At 38.4% G+C, this 21,458-nt stretch overlaps 1 protein-coding gene across 1 annotated transcript in view; it reads left to right on the top strand.

Moving 5' to 3' along the window:
* Window positions 1-20,898, top strand: part of LOC130315341 (putative ferric-chelate reductase 1) — an 82,524-nt gene extending 61,626 nt beyond the window's left edge. Inside the window, exon 6 of the mRNA XM_056552757.1 lies at window positions 20,821-20,898. Coding sequence (XP_056408732.1) covers window positions 20,821-20,898 — 78 coding nt within the window. The remainder of the gene's footprint in view (window positions 1-20,820) is intronic.
* The last annotated feature ends 560 nt before the right edge of the window (window positions 20,899-21,458 follow it).

Genomic DNA, 21,458 nt, shown 5'->3' with positions numbered 1-21,458 from the left:
TTGTAGTGCCTTATTTTATCCTCTTTTTATTCTTATTATTGTATGTACTTTCTATGGTACCCCAGTTATTCCCTGTACCCCATGTAGGGCCACATCACTTACCTGCTCCCATCTTCTGTGACTGCCATTGTAGTGCCTTATTTTATCCTCTTTTTATTCTTATTATTGTATGTATTTTCTATGTACCCCAGTTATTCCCTGTACCCCATGTAGGGCCACATCACTTACGTGCTCCCATCTTCTGTGACTGCCATTGTAGTGCCTTATTTTATCCTCTTTTTATTCTTATTATTGTATGTATTTTCTATGTACCCCAGTTATTCCCTGTACCCCATGTAGGGCCACATCACTTACCTGCTCCCATCTTCTGTGACTGCCATTGTAGTGCCTTATTTTATCCTCTTTTTATTCTTATTATTGTATGTATTTTCTATGTACCCCAGTTATTCCCTGTACCCCATGTAGGGCCACATCACTTACCTGCTCCCATCTTCTGTGACTGCCATTGTAGTGCCTTATTTTATCCTCTTTTTATTCTTATTATTGTATGTATTTTCTATGGTACCCCAGTTATTCCCTGTACCCCATGTAGGGCCACATCACTTACCTGCTCCCATCTTCTGTGACTGCCATTGTAGTGCCTTATTTTATCCTCTTTTTATTCTTATTATTGTATGTATTTTTTGCATATGTGTTAATAAAAGCGAATTATATTTTACATGATCTGGTTCTATTTTGTTGGTAGGAGGATGTATACTTGTAGTGACAGTAGCTCGAAGGAACAATGTAGTGTTACTGGATCTTAGGTTACATGTTCAATATACTCATTGAGACCTGACGGTTGTAAAGTTTGTAGGCAGAAGATCGACAGTCATGCACATAGTGTGTCAAGGCACGCCGCAGCAGTGCATGACTGCCGATTTTCAGAATTCCGGATCACACCAATTGAACATATTTCAGAGGATACTAACCAAAGATTCACGAGTCTACGCCGCCGGGAAAATGATTGGATCTTCTGCCTACAAACTTTACAACCGTCAGGTCTCAATGAGTATATTGAACATGTAACCTAAGATCCAGTAACACTACATTGTTCCTTCGAGCTACTGTCACTACAAGTATACATCCTCCTTTCCTATTGGTTGTCATTGCCCCTGCATACAGTCTGATTGGTCGTTTCCATATATCACTCACCGTAATTTTACGTATCACACTCAATCCACTTCTGATTGGTCGCTATTCAACAGGTGACCTTTGTTTACATCCTCATCAAGAGTTTATGCCGTACTGATAGCTGATTGGTTATTGATTTTCAGCCACACACCCCCCTTTCGCCTTATTGGCTGTCTACGCATCATAGCCCCTTTTCCAATTTGTTTTAAACATGCCACGGGAGTTTATGCTCCTTTACCACTATCTACTAACCAATACAGGTTCCATTCAGCCTTTTTTTTTTTATTCAAACCCCACTTCGATATTACCTGATATGCCATCCGGTTGATGTGCTCTAAGCCTCCCTCTGGAATACGCTGCCATGCGCCCCAAGCCTCTTTTTGGGACTTGCTCCCAGTACTACAGACGCTACATTACACACACCCTTAATAAGTATAATCCAATTTAATGTCTACATATGTGTATATATACTTGTCTTAATTTTATCCTTTTTATCTTTATAATATATGATCTGTATTTTAACACGTTCTGTAATGGTAATGTTCCCCGTTTCAGATACGGGTTGAATATACGCCCCATGACCCGGATCATTGGTTTGGCGCTCTTTCACTGCATATTTAAATGTTTATGTCCATCATTTTTTATACATCTGCAATCTGAAGAAGGGATATGCTGATCCCAAAACGCGTTATTGCTTGCATGCATCTGGAAATTAGTTTTATTTATTAATTTTAAATAAACTACTTTTAACCTCCACCATGTCTTCCACTGAACCTTTGTGGACCAAGCAGCGCCGGACCTAAGGGCCTCCTTCTTTCCTCCACATTCCAGTACTATACGGGTTCCTGCATAGGATACCAGTCCAGGCACCTCGGCTGCAGCACGGATATCATCAGTACTCCTTAAAATGGGGAGACACGCTTAACCCTCAAGAGGGTCACCAGGTGAGAATATACCCTGTCAGGGTTTCCATCTGGGGTCTTTTGTTTTACGGTATCACACGAGGCGCTGTCCTCTCTCCACTTTTTTTCCTCACTTCTCCTTTTGACATGACTGTAGGTAGTGACAGCAGACTGAGATTTGACTTACTGACATGTGGCTATAGGTGGCTTGAGGCCTCCAGATGTGCTGGACACTGGCTCTGAGATGTCTGGTCTTTGCTGTCCTCAGCAGGAGTGAGATTGTAATGGCCGCCCCTCTTATAAAAGGGGGGGCTAAGCCAGAAAACCATAGGTCAAGCTGCAGGTCACCTGGTTAGCTGGTGCTCTCTAGGTAACAAACACATCATGTGAACATTATCATGTGACAACTCAAAAGGTCCTTAAAGGTCCTTTAAACATAACACACTTAACACTATACATTACATATATATTACTATGGGGGAGACACTACAGGAGGGCCCTAGGACACAGAGGGACTCAACCTGACAGGGCCTAAGTACTGTGCGGGGCTATATCCTGTACTGGGACATCACAAACCCCCCTACTTAACAGAAGTCGGCCTAGATGTATGGTCCTGTAAGGCTTGAGGATCAAAGCGGCCTTTGGGCATTGTAACCCAACGTCCATTTCCAGGCTGTTATTCAAAGAAAACTAATAATGCAATAGAGTCTTTGTATAATTGTCTATACATGCTCTATTAAACATGCATTTAATGGAGAATAACAAAATACCTATGACTATGGTATAACATGACTTATGGACTATAACTATATATACTATGACAATGCATATTATGACATTTGACTATGCATGACAATACTTCACACAAGAATAGACATGACACTGGTGGATTGGGTTGCCGAAGTCTCTCTGCCCAATGCCTTGGCTTCTGGTGTCCCTTGGCATTACACACTTCTCCCCAGAACACTAGTTATATTTATGCTAGACATTTTTGTAGATGATAATTGACATTTTGTTACCTTTATACTGTAGCAGATGTGGGGTGTAGGAATCCCGGCACGGGTCTCCTAAACCTTCCCGTGGGTGACGACTTCGGCGCTGAAGCGCTACACCAGCGGGGTCAAATAGCAATCGAAGATGGTGCAGATGATAGTGATAGCTTTTTATTGTATAATCATAAAAAGGATCGGTGCTTAGTTGGACAACACGTTTCGGAGGGGCTCCCTCCTTCGTCAGGTCCGCATTACAGTGCGCTCAGATAGTGTACAATATATACATACATGTACATGGATACATTCCCGTTAGGACATTTGAAAATTGGCGGGTTTGAGTTCTATTGGAGGCTGGGTCTGTGACGTCAGACTGCCATTGCTGATAGGGGTGTATACAGGAGAATGGGACAGCCCTATAACAATGTAATTTAGCAACCAATGAAATACTTGGGCCCATTGTGGTCTATGGAGAACTTGCAGCAGAAATCAATGCTGTGCAGGAGGATTGGGGTTGTGGAGTGGATGGGAGACCCCGATGTGGGTTCAGATCCAGGGTATGTCAGGAGTGTTGTAGTAATCTTTACTTTATGATAGAAAGATCTGGGTCTTTTGGCAATAAAGATGGTCTGTGATCCATGGAAACTGGGTCAATTGATAATAAGGATTGTGTTTGAAGCGTGGGAACTGGGTCAATGGGATCCCTTATATGGGTGAGCTCGTTCATTGAATTACGTATTTTTCACCCTATAGGACGCACCGGCATATAAGACGCACCCAATTTTAAAGGAAAAAAAGATTCTGAACCCAACAGTGATCTTCAACCTGCGGACCTCCAGATGTTGCAAAACTACAACTTGTAGTTTTGCAACATCTGGAGGTCTGCAGGTTGAAGGCCACTGGTAGGAGGTAATATTCATGTGTCCCTGCCGCTCCGGACCCGTCACCGCTGCCCTGGATGTCGCTCCATTGCTGTTGTAGATTGTGTGGTTTGTTGTGTGAGTGAAGGGGTTGTAGATTGTATGGTTTGTTGTGTGAGTGAAGGATTGTACATTGTATCGTTTGTTGTGTGAGTGAAGGATTATACATTGTATCGTTTGTTGTGTGAGTAAAGGATTATACATTGTATGGTTTGTTGTGTGAGTGAAGGGGTTGTAGATTGTATGGTTTGTTGTGTGAGTGAAGGGGTTGTAGATTGTATGGTTTGTAGTGTGAGTGAAGGGGTTGTAGATTGTATGGTTTGTTGTGTGAGTGGAGGGGTTGTAGATTGTATGGTTTGTTGTGTGGGTGAAGGGGTTGTAGATTGTATGGTTTGTTGTGTGAGTGAAGGGGTTGTAGATTGTATGGTTTGTTATGTGGGTGAAGGGGTTGTAGATTGTATGGTTTGTAGTGTGAGTGAAGGGTTGTAGATTGTATGGTTTGTAGTGTAAGTGAAGGGGTTGTAGATTGTATGGTTTGTTGTGTGAGTGGAGGGGTTGTAGATTGTATGGTTTTCTGTGTGAGTGAAGGGGTTGTAGATTGTATGGTTTGTTGTGTGAGTGGAGGGGTTGTAGATTGTATGGTTTGCTGTGTGAGTGGAGGGGTTGTAGATTGTATGGTTTGTTGTATGGGTGAAGGGGTTGTAGATTGCATGGTTTGTTGTGTGAGTGAAGGGTTTGTAGATTGTATGGTTTGTTGTATGGGTGAAGGGGTTGTAGATTGTATGGTTTGTTGTGTGGGTGAAGGGGTTGTAGATTGTATGGTTTGTTGTGTGAGTGGAGGGTTGTAGATTGTATGGTTTGTTGTGTGGGTGAAGGGGTTGTAGAGTGTATGGTTTGTTGTGTGAGTGGAGGGGTTGTAGATTGTATGGTTTGTTGTGTGAGTGAAGGGGTTGTAGATTGTATGGTTTGTTGTGTGAGTGAAGGGGTTGTAGATTGTATGGTTTGTTGTGTGAGTGAAGGGGTTGTACATTGTATGGTTTGTTGTGTGAGTGGAGGAATTGTAGATTGTATGGTTTGTTGTGTGAGTGGAGGAATTGTAGATTGTATGGTTTGTTGTGTGAGTGGAGGAATTGTAGATTGTATGGTTTGTTGTGTGGGTGAAGGGGTTTATACATTTATAGTACATTTATAATACATTTATAGTACATTTATAGTACATTTATAATACATTTATAATACATTTATAATACATTTATAGTACATTTATAGTACATTTATAATACATTTATAGTACATTTATAATACATTTATAATACATTTATAGTACATTTATAGTACATTTATAATACATTTATAATACATTTATAGTACATTTATAATACATTTATAGTACATTTATAGTACATTTATAATACATTTATAGTACATTTATAATACATTTATAATACATTTATAATACATTTATAGTACATTTATAATACATTTATAATACATTTATAGTACATTTATAGTACATTTATAGTACATTTATAATACATTTATAGTACATTTATAGTACATTTATAGTACATTTATAATACATTTATAGTACATTTATAGTACATTTATAGTACATTTATAATACATTTATAATACATTAATAGTACATTTATAGTACATTTATAATACATTTATAGTACATTTATAATACATTTATAATACATTTATAGTACATTTATAATACATTTATAGTACATTTATAGTACATTTATAATACATTTATAATACATTTATAGTACATTTATAATACATTTATAGTACATTTATAGTACATTTATAATACATTTATAATACATTTATAGTACATTTATAGTACATTTATAATACATTTATAATACATTTATAATACATTTATAATACATTTATAGTACATTTATAGTACATTTATAATACATTTATAATACATTTATAGTACATTTATAGTACATTTATAATACATTTATAGTACATTTATAGTACATTTATAATACATTTATAGTACATTTATAATACATTTATAGTACATTTATGATACATTTATGATACATTTATAAAACATTTATAATACATTTATAATACATTTATAGTACATTTATAGTACATTTATAATACATTTATAGTACATTTATAGTACATTTATAGTACATTTATAGTACATTTATAGTACATTTATAATACATTTATAGTACATTTATAATACATTTATAATACATTTATAATACATTTATAGTACATTTATAGTACATTTATAGTACATTTATAATACATTTATAGTACATTTATAATACATTTATAATACATTTATAATACATTTATAGTACATTTATAGTACATTTATAGTACATTTATAGTACATTTATAATACATTTATAATACATTTATAGTACATTTATAGTACATTTATAGTACATTTATAGTACATTTATAGTACATTTATAATACATTTATAGTACATTTATAATACATTTATAAAACATTTATAGTACATTTAGAATACATTTAAAGTACATTTATAATACATTTATAGTACATTTATAGTACATTTATAGTACATTTATAGTACATTTATAATACATTTATAATACATTTATAGTACATTTATAGTACATTTATAGTACATTTATAGTACATTTATAGTACATTTATAATACATTTATAGTACATTTATAATACATTTATAATACATTTATAATACATTTATAATACATTTATAGTACATTTATAATACATTTATAAAACATTTATAGTACATTTAGAATACATTTAAAGTACATTTATAATACATTTATAGTACATTTATAATACATTTATAGTACATTTATGATACATTTATAATACATTTATAGTACATTTATAGTACATTTATAGTACATTTATAGTACATTTATAATACATTTATAATACATTTATAGTACATTTATAATACATTTATAATACATTTATAGTACATTTATGATACATTTATAATACATTTATAGTACATTTATAGTACATTTATAATACATTTATAGTACATTTATAGTACATTTATAGTACATTAACCCCTTAAGAACAATGGACGTACTCCTACGCCCCCATTTCCGAGTCCTTAAGGACCGAGGACGTAGGAGTACGTCCTGTCCATTCCCGGCCCCCCGCCGCTAGCCGGAGGGGAGCCGGTGCCCGATGCCTGCTGAAATCGTTCAGCAGGCATCGCGGCATATCGCCCAGGGGGGGTCATTATGCCCCCCCATGTCGGCGATGGCCGCAGATCGCTGGACAATTCAGTCCAGCGATCTGCGGCGATTCCGGGTCAATCGGGTCTCCAGTGACCCGGTGACCCGGAATTACTGGCTGATCGGGGCCGACAGAGACGGCCCCGAACAGCCAGAGCCTGCAGGGGTGAGGTGGCACTGGTGCCACCTCACGATCGCCCTGATTCGTCGGCCGGATTCCTGGCCGACCAATTAGGGCGCCTGCTGCGGGTGTCACTCCCGCACCCGCTCCGCCCCTCTTCGGGAGGACGTGAGCGGGTGCGGGAAGACGACCCCGGGTGCTGGGGACCCCGATCCCCGGCGTTAATGTTGGGATCGGGGCCCCAGGAGCGACGACGGCGGCGGCGGCGGGACTGACCTGCAGCGTCGATCAGCAGCAGCAGGAGGTGAGTGACAGCCTCCTGCTGTTGCTTAGCAACAGCTCCCAGCATGCAAAAAGGGCATGCTGGGAGCTGTAGTTATGCAACAGGAGGAGGCAGACCACCACAACTCCTAGCATTCCCTTATGGGCATGCTGGGACTTATGGTTTTGCAACAGCTGAAGGCACATTCTTTCTATGGAAAAGTGTACCTTCAGCTGTTGTGTAACTACAACTCCCAGCTTGCACAAACAGCTAAAGTGCATGCTGGGAGTTGTAGTGGTGCATCTGCTGGTTGCATAACCACAACTCCCAGCATGCCCGTGTGCTGTCGGTGACTGCTGAGAGTTGTAGTTTTGCAACAGCTGAAGGCACACTGAGTTAAGTAGCAAACCAGTGTGTCTCCAGCTGTTGCATAACTACAATCCCCAGCATCCCCAGCCAAAGTAGTATGCCTCCCGCTGTTGCATAACTACAACACCCAGCATGCCCTTCCGCTGTCCGTACATGCTGGGGGTTGTAGCTTTTGCAACAGCTGAAGGCACACTGGTTGCCAAACTCTGTGTTTCACAACCAGTGTGCCTCCAGCTGTTGCAAAACTACAACTCCCAGCATGCACTTATAGACCCTACATGCTGGGAGTTGTAGTTTTGCAACAGCTGGATGTCCCCCCCCCCCCCCCCCAATGTGAACGTACAGGGTACACTCACATGGGCGGAGGATTACAGTAAGTATCCGGCTGCAAGTTTTAGCTGCGGCAAATTTTCTGCTGCAGCTCAAACTGCCAGCGAGAAACTACTGTGAACCCCCCGCCCGTGCGACTGTACCCTAAAAACACTACACTAACACAAAATAAAATAAAAAGTAAAAAACACTACATATACACATTCCCCTACACAGCCCCCCTCCCCAATAAAAATGAAAAATGTCTGGTACACCACTGTTTCCAAAACGGAGCCTCCAGCTGTTGCAAAACAACTACTCCCAGTATTACCAGACAGCCACTGACTGTCCAGGCATGCTGGGACTTTTACAACAGCTGGAGGCACCCTGTTTGGGAATCACTGGCGTAGAATACCCCTATGTCCACCCCTATGCAAGTCCCTAATTTAGGCCTCAAATGCGCATGGCGCTCTCACTTTGGAGCCCTGTCGTATTTCAAGGCAACAGTTTAGGGCCACATATGGGGTATCGCCGTACTCGGGAGAAATTGTGTTACAAATTTTGGGGGGTATTTTCTGCTATTACCCTTTTTAAAAATGTAAAATTTTTGGGAAACCAAGCATTTTAGGTAAAAACATTTTTTTTTTTTACATATGCAAAAGTTGTGAATCACCTGTGGGGTATTAAGGTTCACATTACCCCTTGTTACGTTCCCCGAGGGGTCTAGTTTCCAAAATGGTATGCCATGTGGTTTTTTTTTGCGGTTCTGGCACCATAGGGGCTTCCTAAATGCGGCATGCCCCCAGAGCAAAATTTGCTTTCAAAAAGCCAAATGTGACTCCTTCTCTTCTGAGACCTGTAGTGTGCCAGCAGAGCACTTTTCACCCCCATATGGGGTGTTTTCTGAATCGGGAGAAATTGGGCTTCAAATTTTGGGGGGTATTTTCTGCTATTATCCTTTTTAAAAATGTTAAAATTTTGGGAAACCAAGCATTTGAGGTAAAACATTTTTTTTTTTTTACATATGCAAAAGTCGTGAATCACCTGTGGGGTATTAAGGTTCACTTTACCCCTTTTTACGTTCCCTGAGGGGTCTAGTTTCCAAAATGGTATGCCATGTGGTTTTTTTTTGCTGTCCTGGCACCATAGGGGCTTCCTAAAGGTGACATGCCCCCCAAAAACCATTTGTCGCTCCTTCCCTTCTGAGCCCTCTACTGCGCCCACTGAACCATTAACATAGACATATGAGGTATGTGCTTACTCGAGAGAAATTGGGTTTCAAATACAAGTTAAAATTTTCTCCTTTCTACCAATTGCAAAAATTCTAAAATTGGGTCTACAAGAACATGCGAGTGTAAAAAATGAAGATTGTGAATTTTCTCCTTCACTTTTCTGCTATTCCTGTGAAACACCTAAAGGGTTAATACACTTATTGAATGTCATTTTGAATACTTTGGGGGGTGTAGTTTTTATAATGGGGTCATTTATGGGGTATTTCTAATATGAAGACCCTTCAAATCCACTTCAAACCTGAACTGGTCCATGAAAAATAGCGAGTTTGAAAATTTTGTGAAAAATTTCCAAATTGCTGCTGAACTTTGAAGCCTCTGGTGTCTTCCAAAAGTAAAAACTAATTAATTTTATGATGCAAACATAAAGTAGACATATTGGGGGACATGTATCATTGCACTTAGAACATTTTTCACGTCTACAAATTTTGCGCAATTGCGCTTTTTTTGCATAGAGCTGCGTTTTTTTTGGTGGACAGTTTTCTAAAGTTGTCACCAGTTTGGTCTACAGTACACCACCTTATCCAGTGGACTGGTATTTATCAATTGCGCAAAAAAAAGTAGATGTTTTTTTTTTGCGCAATTGCGCTTTTTTGCAAGTAAAGTAGTCTAAACCTAAGAGTGCTAGCAAGGACTCGTAGAAAATGGCAGACGGTGGGAGATGCAGGTGGGGGATGCAGGTGTGTCTCTCAGCACTGCAGTACTACAACTACTCCCATCATGGGACAGAATCTGTCCCATAATGGGAGTAGTTGTAGTACCACAGCGCTGAGAGACGCACATCCCCTGTCTGCGGGACTCTATTGTGACTGTTAGGACTACTACTCCCATCGTGGACAGACTCTGTCCATGATGGGAGTTGTAGTCCTGAGGCTGAAGGACAGATCGCAGCAGGTCATTCTCCAGAGACCCGCTGCGATCTGCATTTATTAACTTAAAAAGCCGGCGGTGCATGCGGCTCCACTGTGCTGCCGCCGGCTCCTGTATACAGATGTCACGATTCATAATCCCCACCTCCGGGAGACAGGAGCTCTGATTGGTGGAAAGCTATTCACCACTATTAGCCAATCAGAGCTCCTGTCTTCTGGTGGGGATTATGAATTGTGACAGGTCTATACAGGGGAGCGAGTGGAGTCGCTTCTACAGTATATAATTGTTATGTTATTTCCCCACCACAGACTAATACTGACCCCTTCTATAGTGAGCGCTGGGACCGCTGTGTGATTGACAGGTCCCCAGCGCAAGTGTCCGGCCCCACTGACCTTTACATGTTATAAATCTTTGTGATACACACTGCCCGTCCTCCTCTTCATTCTTCTGATACCGGAGACGAGCAGCTTCTGCTTTCACTATAGTCAGAGCGCCCCCTGCCGTTGTCTGGCCCCAGCCCTGTGCAGCGTGGAGGCCGGGAGGGGGCGCTCTGTCTATAGACTATGATACAGAAGTCCCGCGTCTCCGGTATGAGAAGAATGAGGAGGAGGACGGGCAGTGTGTATCATAAAGATTTATAACATATAAAGGTCAGTGGGGCCGGACACTTGCGCTGGGGACCTGTAAATCACACAGCGGGCCCAGCGCTCACTATAGAAGGGGTCAGTATTAGTCTGTGGTGGGTAAATAACATAACAATTATATACTGTAGAAGCGGCTCCACTCGCTCCCCTGTATAGACCTGTCACAATTCATAATCCCCACCAGAAGACAGGAGCTCTGATTGGCTAATAGTGGTGAATAGCTTTCCACCAATCAGAGCTCCCCTCTCCCGGCGGCGGGGATTATGAATCGTGACATCTGTATACAGGAGCCGGCGGGGAGTGCAGTGTTGCCGCCGGATTTTAAGTTAATAAATGCAGATCGCAGCAGGTCTCTGAAGAATGACCTGCTGCGATCTGTCCTTCAGCCGGAGGACTACAACTCCCATCATGGACAGAGTCTGTCCATGATGGGAGTAGTAGTCCTAACAGTCACAATACAGTTTCACAGCTGGGGGATGTGTAACAGCCATCCCTCAGCACTGTGGTACTACAACTACTCCCATCATGGGACACAACATTTCCCATGATGGGAGTAGTAGTCCAAGGGCAGACTGACGGATCTCAGGGGTCTCACTCTTGAGACCCCTTGCAACTTCTCCGCCCTGCCCCCTAGTGATGACATCATTAGGGGGCCGAGCTTCACAGTCCAGGCCTGAAGCCAGGGTGGTAAATATGGCTCTGTTCTCATTATGCGTTTTGCATAATGGGAACAGAGCCTTTTTGGCAGTGTGTTCCCAAACAGGGAGACTCCAGCTGTTGTTTACTTACAGCCCCCATGATGGGAGTTGTAGTTTAGCAACAATTGGAGGCTCCCTCTTTAGGAACACACTGCATGATGTGCGCTCTCCCCAGGGGAGAGTGCCAAAAATGTACTGACCCATTTTTCGTGTTTTTATTTTCTTGTCATTTCAGAGAAGTGAATGCAGAGGGCTACCTGAGATTCGGTGGAGTGTGACGATGACTAGCATTTTTTTTATGTCAATAAAAGGGTTAACGAGGGCTGTGGGGGAGTGTTTTTTTAAATACATTTTTTATTTCATGTGTTGTGTTTTTTATAATTGAAATTTCAGGTTTAGTAGTGGAAGTTGTCTTGTAGACGGAATCTATTACTAAGCTGGGCTTAGCGTTAGCCCTGAAAACAGCTAGCACTAACCCCCAATTATTACCCGGTACTCACCACCACAGGGGTGCCGGGAAGAGCCGGTACAAACAGGCCCGGAGCATCAAAAATAGCGCTTCTTGGCCTAGGCGGTAACAGGCTGGGGTTATTTAGGTTGGGGAGAGCCAGTAACAATGGTCCTCGTCCATCCTGGTAATGTCAGGCTGTTGCTGATTGGTTGGTGTCTGATTGACAATGAAAATATGGGGCAGCCTATGTGTTGTTTTTTTTTGTAATAAAAAAAAGTGTGTGGTTCCCCATATTTTCAGTGTCAGTCAGATACCAACCAATCAGCAACAGCCTGACGTTACCAGGATGGGCGAGGACCATTGTTGCTGGCTCTCCCCAACCTAAATAACCCCAGCCAGGAGCGCTATTTTTGACACTCCAGGCCTGTTGGTACTGGCTCTTCCCAGCAACCCTGTGGCGGTGGGTAACGGGGTAATAATTGGGGGTTAGCGCTAGCTGTTTTTGTGGCTAACGCTAAGCCCGGCATTGAAAAAAAAATGTATTTAAAAAAAAAAAAAAAATCCCCACACAGCCCTCATTAAACCTTTTATTGACATTAAAAAAAAGCTGGTCATCATCGCAATACACTGAATCTGACGTAGTCCTCCCCATTCACGTATCTGAAATGAGAAAGAAAAAGGTTAGGACATCATTTGCGATCTCACCTGGGGAGTGCGCCCATACTGCAGTGTGTAACAGGGAGCCTCCAATTGTTCTTGTCTGCCTACTGTATCCTGTATATACAGTCATCTATAGATGGCTGTATATACAGGAGAGCGCACAAAGATTTAACTCAGAGCTGCAGTGTGGGTTAACTCTTTCCTTGCTGGGCTCCTGTATAGTATACATGGATACACTATGCCCCCTGTATACTATACAGCGGGCGGAGGTAAGTAGTGATGCTCTGCACACTGTATATGTATATGCTATACATCACTCCTTACCTCCTTACACTCCGTGGGGCGGGCGCTCTGCATCCAACCCATGAAGTAGTACCTACAGTGAAAAAAATTCACACAGGGTACAAAAATGTTTGTTTCCGCACACCAGCAAAAATGCAAGAAAAAGCACAAGGGGGGAGATTAATCAAAACCTATGTAGAGGAAGAGCGGTGCAGATGCCCATAGCAACCTATCAGATCGCTCCATTCATTTTTGTAAAGAAGCAATCTGATTGGTTGCCATGGGCAACTGCACTACTCTTCCTATGTACAGTTTTTGATAAATCTCCCCCAAGAAAAATTACCAAAATGCAGGAAAAGCTGGGACCGTTTTTCAGGCGTTTTTGCTGGTGGACAAAAAAACCCTCAGAGGAATCCTGAAAAACAATAGAACAAAATCCCAGCGTCCAGGATACACCACTTTTCCTGTGAGGTGTAGAACTGGTCTACAAATAGAACTTTGTGGAGATTTAGACCATTGCACGAAATTTATCATGGGGCTTGCACAAGTTTGATAAATTTGGAGAAATTGCTCCAAATTTAGACCAACCAAAATGACCTACAAAAAACGTCTACCAATAACAACATTGATACATCTCCCCCATTGTATATGTGAACCCAAAAATGTTTTATTTTGAATATCCATTTTCCTTACAAGCAGAGAGCTTCAAAGTTAGAAAAATGCTAAATTTTTATTTTTTTCATCACATTTTGGGATTTTTCACCAAGAAAGGATGCAAGTTACCATAAAATTTTACCACTAAGTTAAAGTAGAATATGCCACGAAAAAACAATCAGAATGATAACTAAAACAATCAGAATGATAACTAAAAGCATTCCAGAGTTATTAATGTTTAAAGTGACAGTGGTCAGAATTGCAAAAAACGCTCCGGTCCTTAAGGTGTAAAATGGCCTGGTCCTTAAGGGGTTAATAATACATTTATAATACATTCATAGTACATTTATAGTACATTTATAATACATTTATAGTACATTTATAATACATTTATAATATATTTATAATACATTTATAGTACATTTATAGTACATTTATAATACATTTATAGTACATTTATAGTACATTTATAGTACATTTATAGTACATTTATAATACATTTATAGTACATTTATAATACATTTATAGTACATTTATAATACATTTATAGAACATTTATAGTACATTTATAATACATTTATAGTACATTTATAGTACATTGATAATACATTTATAGTACATTTATAATACATTTATAGTACATTTATAATACATTTATAGTACATTAATAATACATTTATAATACATTTATAGTACATTAATAATACATTTATAATACATTTATAATACATTTATAATACATTTATAGTACATTTATAATACATTTATAATACATTTATAATACATTTATAGTACATTTATAATACATTTATAGTACATTTATAGTACATTTATAATACATTTATAGTACATTTATAATACATTTATAGTACATTTATAGTACATTTATAATACATTTATAGTACATTTATAATACATTTATAGTACATTTATAATACATTTATAATACATTTATAGTACATTTATAGTACATTTATAATACATTTATAGTACATTTATAATACATTTATAATACATTTATAGTACATTTATAGTACATTTATAGTACATTTATAGTACATTTATAATACATTTATAATACATTTATAGTACATTTATAATACATTTATAGTACATTTATAATACATTTATAGTACATTTATAATACATTCATAGTACATTTATAGTACATTTATAATACATTTATAGTACATTTATAATACATTTATAATATATTTATAATACATTTATAGTACATTTATAATACATTTATAGTACATTTATAGTACATTTATAATACATTTATAGTACATTTATAATACATTTATAGTACATTTATAGTACATTTATAATACATTTATAGTACATTTATAATACATTTATAGTACATTTATAGTACATTAATAATACATTTATAGTACATTTATAATACATTTATAATACATTTATAATACATTTATAGTACATTTATAATACATTTATAGTACATTTATAGTACATTTATAGTACATTTATAATACATTTATAATACATTTATAATACATTTATAGTACATTTATAATACATTTATAATACATTTATAGTACATTTATAATACATTTATAATACATTTATAGTACATTTATAGTACATTTATAATACATTTACAATACATTTATAGTACATTTATAATACATTTATAATACATTTATAATACATTTATAGTACATTTATAATACATTTATAATACATTTATAATACATTTATAGTACATTTATAATACATTTACAATACATTTATAATACATTTATAGTACATTTATAATACATTTATAATACATTTATAGTACATTTATAATACATTTATAATACATTTATAATACATTTATAGTACATTTATAATACATTTATAGTACATTTATAGTACATTTATAATACATTTATAGTACATTTACAATACATTTACAATACATTTATAGTACATTTATAGTACATTTGTAATACATTTATATTACATTTATGATACATTTATAATACATTTATAGTACATTTATAGTACATTTATAATACATTTATAATACATTTATAGTACATTTATAATACATTTATAATACATTCATAGTACATTTATAATACATTTATAGTACATTTATAATACATTTAGATTACATTCATAATACATTTATAGTACATTTATAAATCATTTATAGTACATTTATAATACATTTATAGTACATTTGTGATCGGGGCTCCATACGTGTACTAGTGACAGGAAAGATTGCCTACATACCTATACAAGATCTTACCCTTGCATAGCGGTCTGAGTTGTGCCATAACCGCGCAATGAGGGCACGCCTATAGAGGGCATGCACTATAGTGAAGGAATAAGATAAGGGAGGGTTGGGAGGGTTCCACAAACGACATGTGCTCCGCCCCCGTAGGAGAGGGGGAAGTTATATACACACGCCCCCACCTGTTCCCAATAAGCCCCACCTGGAAGTGCAGGGAGCGATAATTACTTCCGCCCCTCGCACAAATACAGCCCATCAGGCTTTATACTTGTGATCGGGGCTCCATACGTGTACTAGTGACAGGAAAGATTGCCTACATACCTATACAAGATCTTACCCTAGCATAGCGGTCTGAGTTGTGCCATAACCGCGCAATGAGGGCACGCCTATAGAGGGCAAAAAGCAACCATGCTAGGATGAATACAATTCCTGAAATAAAACATCCTACATCCAGCATCAATCTTCACATACCCGAAGTAGACTATACCTAGTGTGCTGAAAGAGTAGCCCTGACCAACTAGTGACTACTAGAGGTGGTAACCATACCTTTGAAACCGTGGTAGTAACGTCCATCTGTAAAGAATCAACCTGAAAATAACCTTCCCTGCCAAATATACTAACTGAACTATACCTATCACCATCCCTACTTGTGACATTACTTCGAATGGACACGGAAAGGCTAACTTCATGGCAGGTCTGACAAGCACCAATCCCCTGCTATTTAAGAGGCAAAAACTAAACTGACAGGTAAATGACAAGAAATACCTATCTACCTGATAGACAGTGTGGGTCATGTCGCATGACAAGGTTCACGAAGGCACCTTACCTGATTGAGACTGTAACAGACATACCTAACTAGCCACTGTACTGACCCAACTGGACTTGGGAGTGATGACCCATTGCAGATGACAGCTCCCTGCGAGAGCAACGTATCTGTAGACGTGACCAGTGTTTAGGTGAACCATCATGTCTGTAGACCCGACAGGTCTTTGTGACACCGTCGTGCCTGAACCCGTCACAGGTCCCCGCGGAACCATCGAGCCTGTAGACATGACAGGTCTTTGTGAAATCATTGTGCCTGTAAACGTCACAGGTCTTTGTAAACCACTTTTTTTTTTTTTTCTTCTCAAATACGTAAATGTGAAATGCCATATTGAGATTGTATGCTATCTGAAACGTGTCAGATTACCTACATAACCATGTCAAATCAATTGCTCTGAAATGAGACAGCAGCAACCACGATTCAATCCCCGATCCTAAAGAAATGAGTCATGAAACTGTATTAAATGCACAATATATCTGCAACTAAATGCTGGCCCTCCTTAAAAGAGAACGTGCAATTATGCTGGATAGTTGAATCTGTGTACTATAACGAAATGATAACGTCATCGAGAAATACAACAGACGATGTTGTATCTGACCTGAAAACGTGTCAGGTCATAACAAATATAACACACGACAAAATTGCTCTGAAAACGAGTCAGTAGCAACTGGCATTGCCCCTTTTAACCTGAAGAGGAGTCAGGCAACAGGGTAACATCATGGGTATTCATGACAAGATACCTGTATGAAGCTGGCGTGTTGTTCTGAAGGCGTGTCAGTAACAAAAATGACCAATTGTGTCCAATACCCTAAGCAAATGATCTACCTCCCCTGTGTGCACCGCATGAAACATGTTAACCGTATGTACGGCATAACCTGCTAACAGTATACCCAACTACAAGTCGCTATTCAATATGTTATTGCTCTGAGACATGTCTAACAATAACCTATGTGGTGCATCCCCCTGCAGACGTAGGAGGTTTAAGAATATGTGCTCGATATATCTGCAATGAATGTAAGCACCATATGAATACTGTAATCGTGCATTGTAAATATATGTACAGCCAGAGGTGCAACTGCTATTCAACACTAGGAACGAATGCACATAACCTACCCGCATACAACTATGGTAGTATACAACAAATGCTGTGTACTGGTGCATGTATCATACACAAGCTGGGAGCGTAAGTACCGTGAAAACGTAAGGAACGTTATGAATTTATGCTCTAACATCATTATGAGTACAGCATACACGCCTAGAAAATAAAGTGTAAACATATATCTCAAAAGATAGACAACGTGCAACTATGCCGGATAGTTGAATATGTCTACTATAAGTAACTGATAACGTGGTCATGAAATACCACGGAGGAGGCTGTATCTGTCCTGAGAACGTCTCAGGTCGTGACAATGAACCACAATGTAATTGCTCTGAAAATTTGTCGGTAGCAACCGACATTAACTCCTTAAGCTGAAGGAGTCAGGCAAATAGGGCAACATCCTAACAAAGCTGTATAAGCTTTCCGTATAAACACTATGCATGAATATGCAGTATGAAAGCTATGAGCATGAGTACAGTAAAGCTACGGGAGCATATGTGTAGTGTAGACTCTAAGGATGGAAATGCAGAAAAACTATTACCCATGTGCAGTACAACAAAATAAAGCTATGAACGTAACCAGACTATGAGCGTAACGTGCAACTATGCCAGAGCGTTGAATCTGTGTACTATAACGAAATGACGTAATCGAGAAATAGAACAGACGAGGTTGTATCTGACCTGAAAACGTGTCAGGTCATAACAAATACACCAACGACAAAATTGCTCTGAATACGAGTCAGTAGCAACCGACATTACCCCTTAACCTGAAGAGGAGTCAGGCAACAGGTTAACATTGTGAGTATTCCTGAAATTGGTTGCTCTGAATGTGAGTCAGTAACAACCGCGATTCAACCCCTGAAGGAACGAGTCAGGTGACCGGGCATTGAACAGCCGATTAGTGCCACTAAAATGATGACCACCCTTGAACGAGTACCTGTGCCGGATAGTTGAATATGTGTACTATAACTAACTGATAACGTAGTCGTGAAATACAACAGAGGAGGTTGTATCTGACCTGAGAACTTGTCAGGTCATGACAATAAACAACAATGCGATTGCTCTGAACGAGTCAGTAGCAACCGACATTGACCCCTTAACCTGAAGAGGAGTTCGGCAATAGGGCTACATCCTGACAAACCTGAGTGAACTTTCCGTATAAAAGACTATGCACGAATACACAGAATGAATGCTATAAACATACGTACAGTAAAAGCTACGGGAGCATGTGTGTAGTGTAGACGCTATGTATGCTACGAATGTCCGTGTAGTGTATTGCTACAATTCTATGTGCAATATACATGACGTGAACATGTCTGTGGTATGAATACAACGAGCGTGTATGTGGTATAAATGCTATGAGCGTATAGTGGTATGATACTATGAGCAGTATAATGCTATGAATATACTTGCGGTATCAATGCTAAGAGCGTATGTGCCTGATGTAGGCCATGTGTATGTGTAGTATAAATGCTACAAGTACATGTGCAGAATAACCGTCGAGCATATGGGCTACAAATTAATATAACCAAAGATATGTGACCAAAGTTGCTTTTCAACTCGAAAAGTAAATTGCGTTTGGTGCAAAACACTTTAGTATACCTCCTATCAAATAAATGCACCAGACGTGAAAATATAAATAAAATAACAAGCTTTATTAAACATTGATAATAATAAAAATAAAAAACATAAATAATGAGAATCAGCAATAGCCAGAAAAATGTGTAATGATCTAATAAGGACTATTCTCTTAAAGGTTTGCCATTACCAATTAAACATATACTGCAGAACAGCACTGCGACATTAGGCCCACATAGAGAAGGCAAACAAAAAATAAATGATAATAAGAGAAGAGAGACAACGTGTACAGGTGATCTATTGGTGCACTGTGGGAGCCTGAGAAACCTAGAGAAAAAAGTGTGTTGGTATGAGACCTGAAAAGATTAACAAGTACATCAACAGCAACATCACTGCACTAGGAAAATACACCAGCCCTCGGAAGGGAAGAGAGGATAAACACGCTGCCACAGTGCATCCGGAGTCACCACGTTATACTCACATCTGAGATCACACACAACCCCTACGCCGTTTCGCTACCCGCTTCGTCAGGGAGTATATGGGTAGTAGCTGGGTAAACTATTTATATAACAGAGGACCAATCAGATATTTGGAGTGAAAATTACCTGGATAGAAGCAGCTGTGTTCCGTACCGCCAGAGCTCATAGCTGCCGGCGCCATCTTGGTCTCTCGGGCGCACGCGCACAGCGGAGAGGCGACGTCTGTGCACCAACGTTGGATTTTTGACTTAAAAACCATTACCCCGTGGGGACTAAATGAAAATAATAGTTATACATCCTTTTTGTGATGTATTTGGTGTATAATACATTGTAATCTGTTCTGTATATATATTTTAGTTTTGGGTTTTAGTTTTATTTTAACAGGACATTTTATCATAGACAGTTAGGACCTAGCAACTTTACACACTTACTCATTTTTGTTGTTGTTGTTGCTTTTGTTTTTGTCTCTTGGTTGTTTTTTGTTGTTTGTGTTTTTCTTGTTTTGTTGTTGTGTGTGTCTTTTGTCGTTTGTTTTGTGTGTGTTGTTGTTGTTGTTTTTTGTTTTTTGTTGGTTTTGGTTTTTGGGTTTTGTTGATTGTGTCTTTTGTGTTTGGATCCCTTTTCCTTTTCCTTTCTTCCCCCCCCCCCCTTTCCCCCCCCCCCCCCCCCCCCCCCCCCCGTCCTCTTTTTTTGTTTGTCATTTTTTATGTTCACCTGTTTGTCCGTTTGTTGTTCGTCTGTCTGTAGTTTGGTCTGTGTGTCTTTTAGCTCCTGGAAGAAGTGTCAGCTTTACGTGGACCCGAAGGCACTAGTGAAGCACCTTTTTATGGCAAGATGACCTACTGAGTGTGTCATAATATGGCCTTGATTGTCCCATTTTAATATTTAGTATGATACCCCTAGGGGTATGATGGGTGGGGCATGCCTGATATATATAAAAATGTTATCACATTTATTCTCATGATAACAATTTTATAGCTAGATCAGTATATGTATTTATATCTATTATAGTTGTTTCTATATATTGCAACTTATTTTAATGCACCTTTTTTTTTATAACAGTCTATCTATATAGCATCTTATCTCAGTACACTGTATGATTATAAGTAACAACGATTGATAGTCATACTTATCAATTTTATTCATTAATTTTTTTACACTTTTTTTACACTTTTTTATAAACATTTTTCTTACACATCTATCTAATATTTTTTTCACATATATTCTTTATATTTGATAGTTTATTCTACACGCGCACATATATATATTTATGCATGTGTGTGTATATATATATATATTTACATATTGTCACATCTACATGTTGTTCACGAGTTTGCTCATTAGCACACTATGACTAATATAGGGGTATATTATTATTATAAAAATTTTTTAATTTTTTTCTAAAC

This window comes from Hyla sarda, unplaced genomic scaffold (genome assembly GCF_029499605.1).
Source record: "Hyla sarda isolate aHylSar1 unplaced genomic scaffold, aHylSar1.hap1 scaffold_187, whole genome shotgun sequence".
Lineage (NCBI taxonomy): Eukaryota > Metazoa > Chordata > Amphibia > Anura > Hylidae > Hyla > Hyla sarda.
Note: the sequence above shows the minus strand (reverse complement) of the source record. Positions and strands in the feature narration are given on the sequence as shown.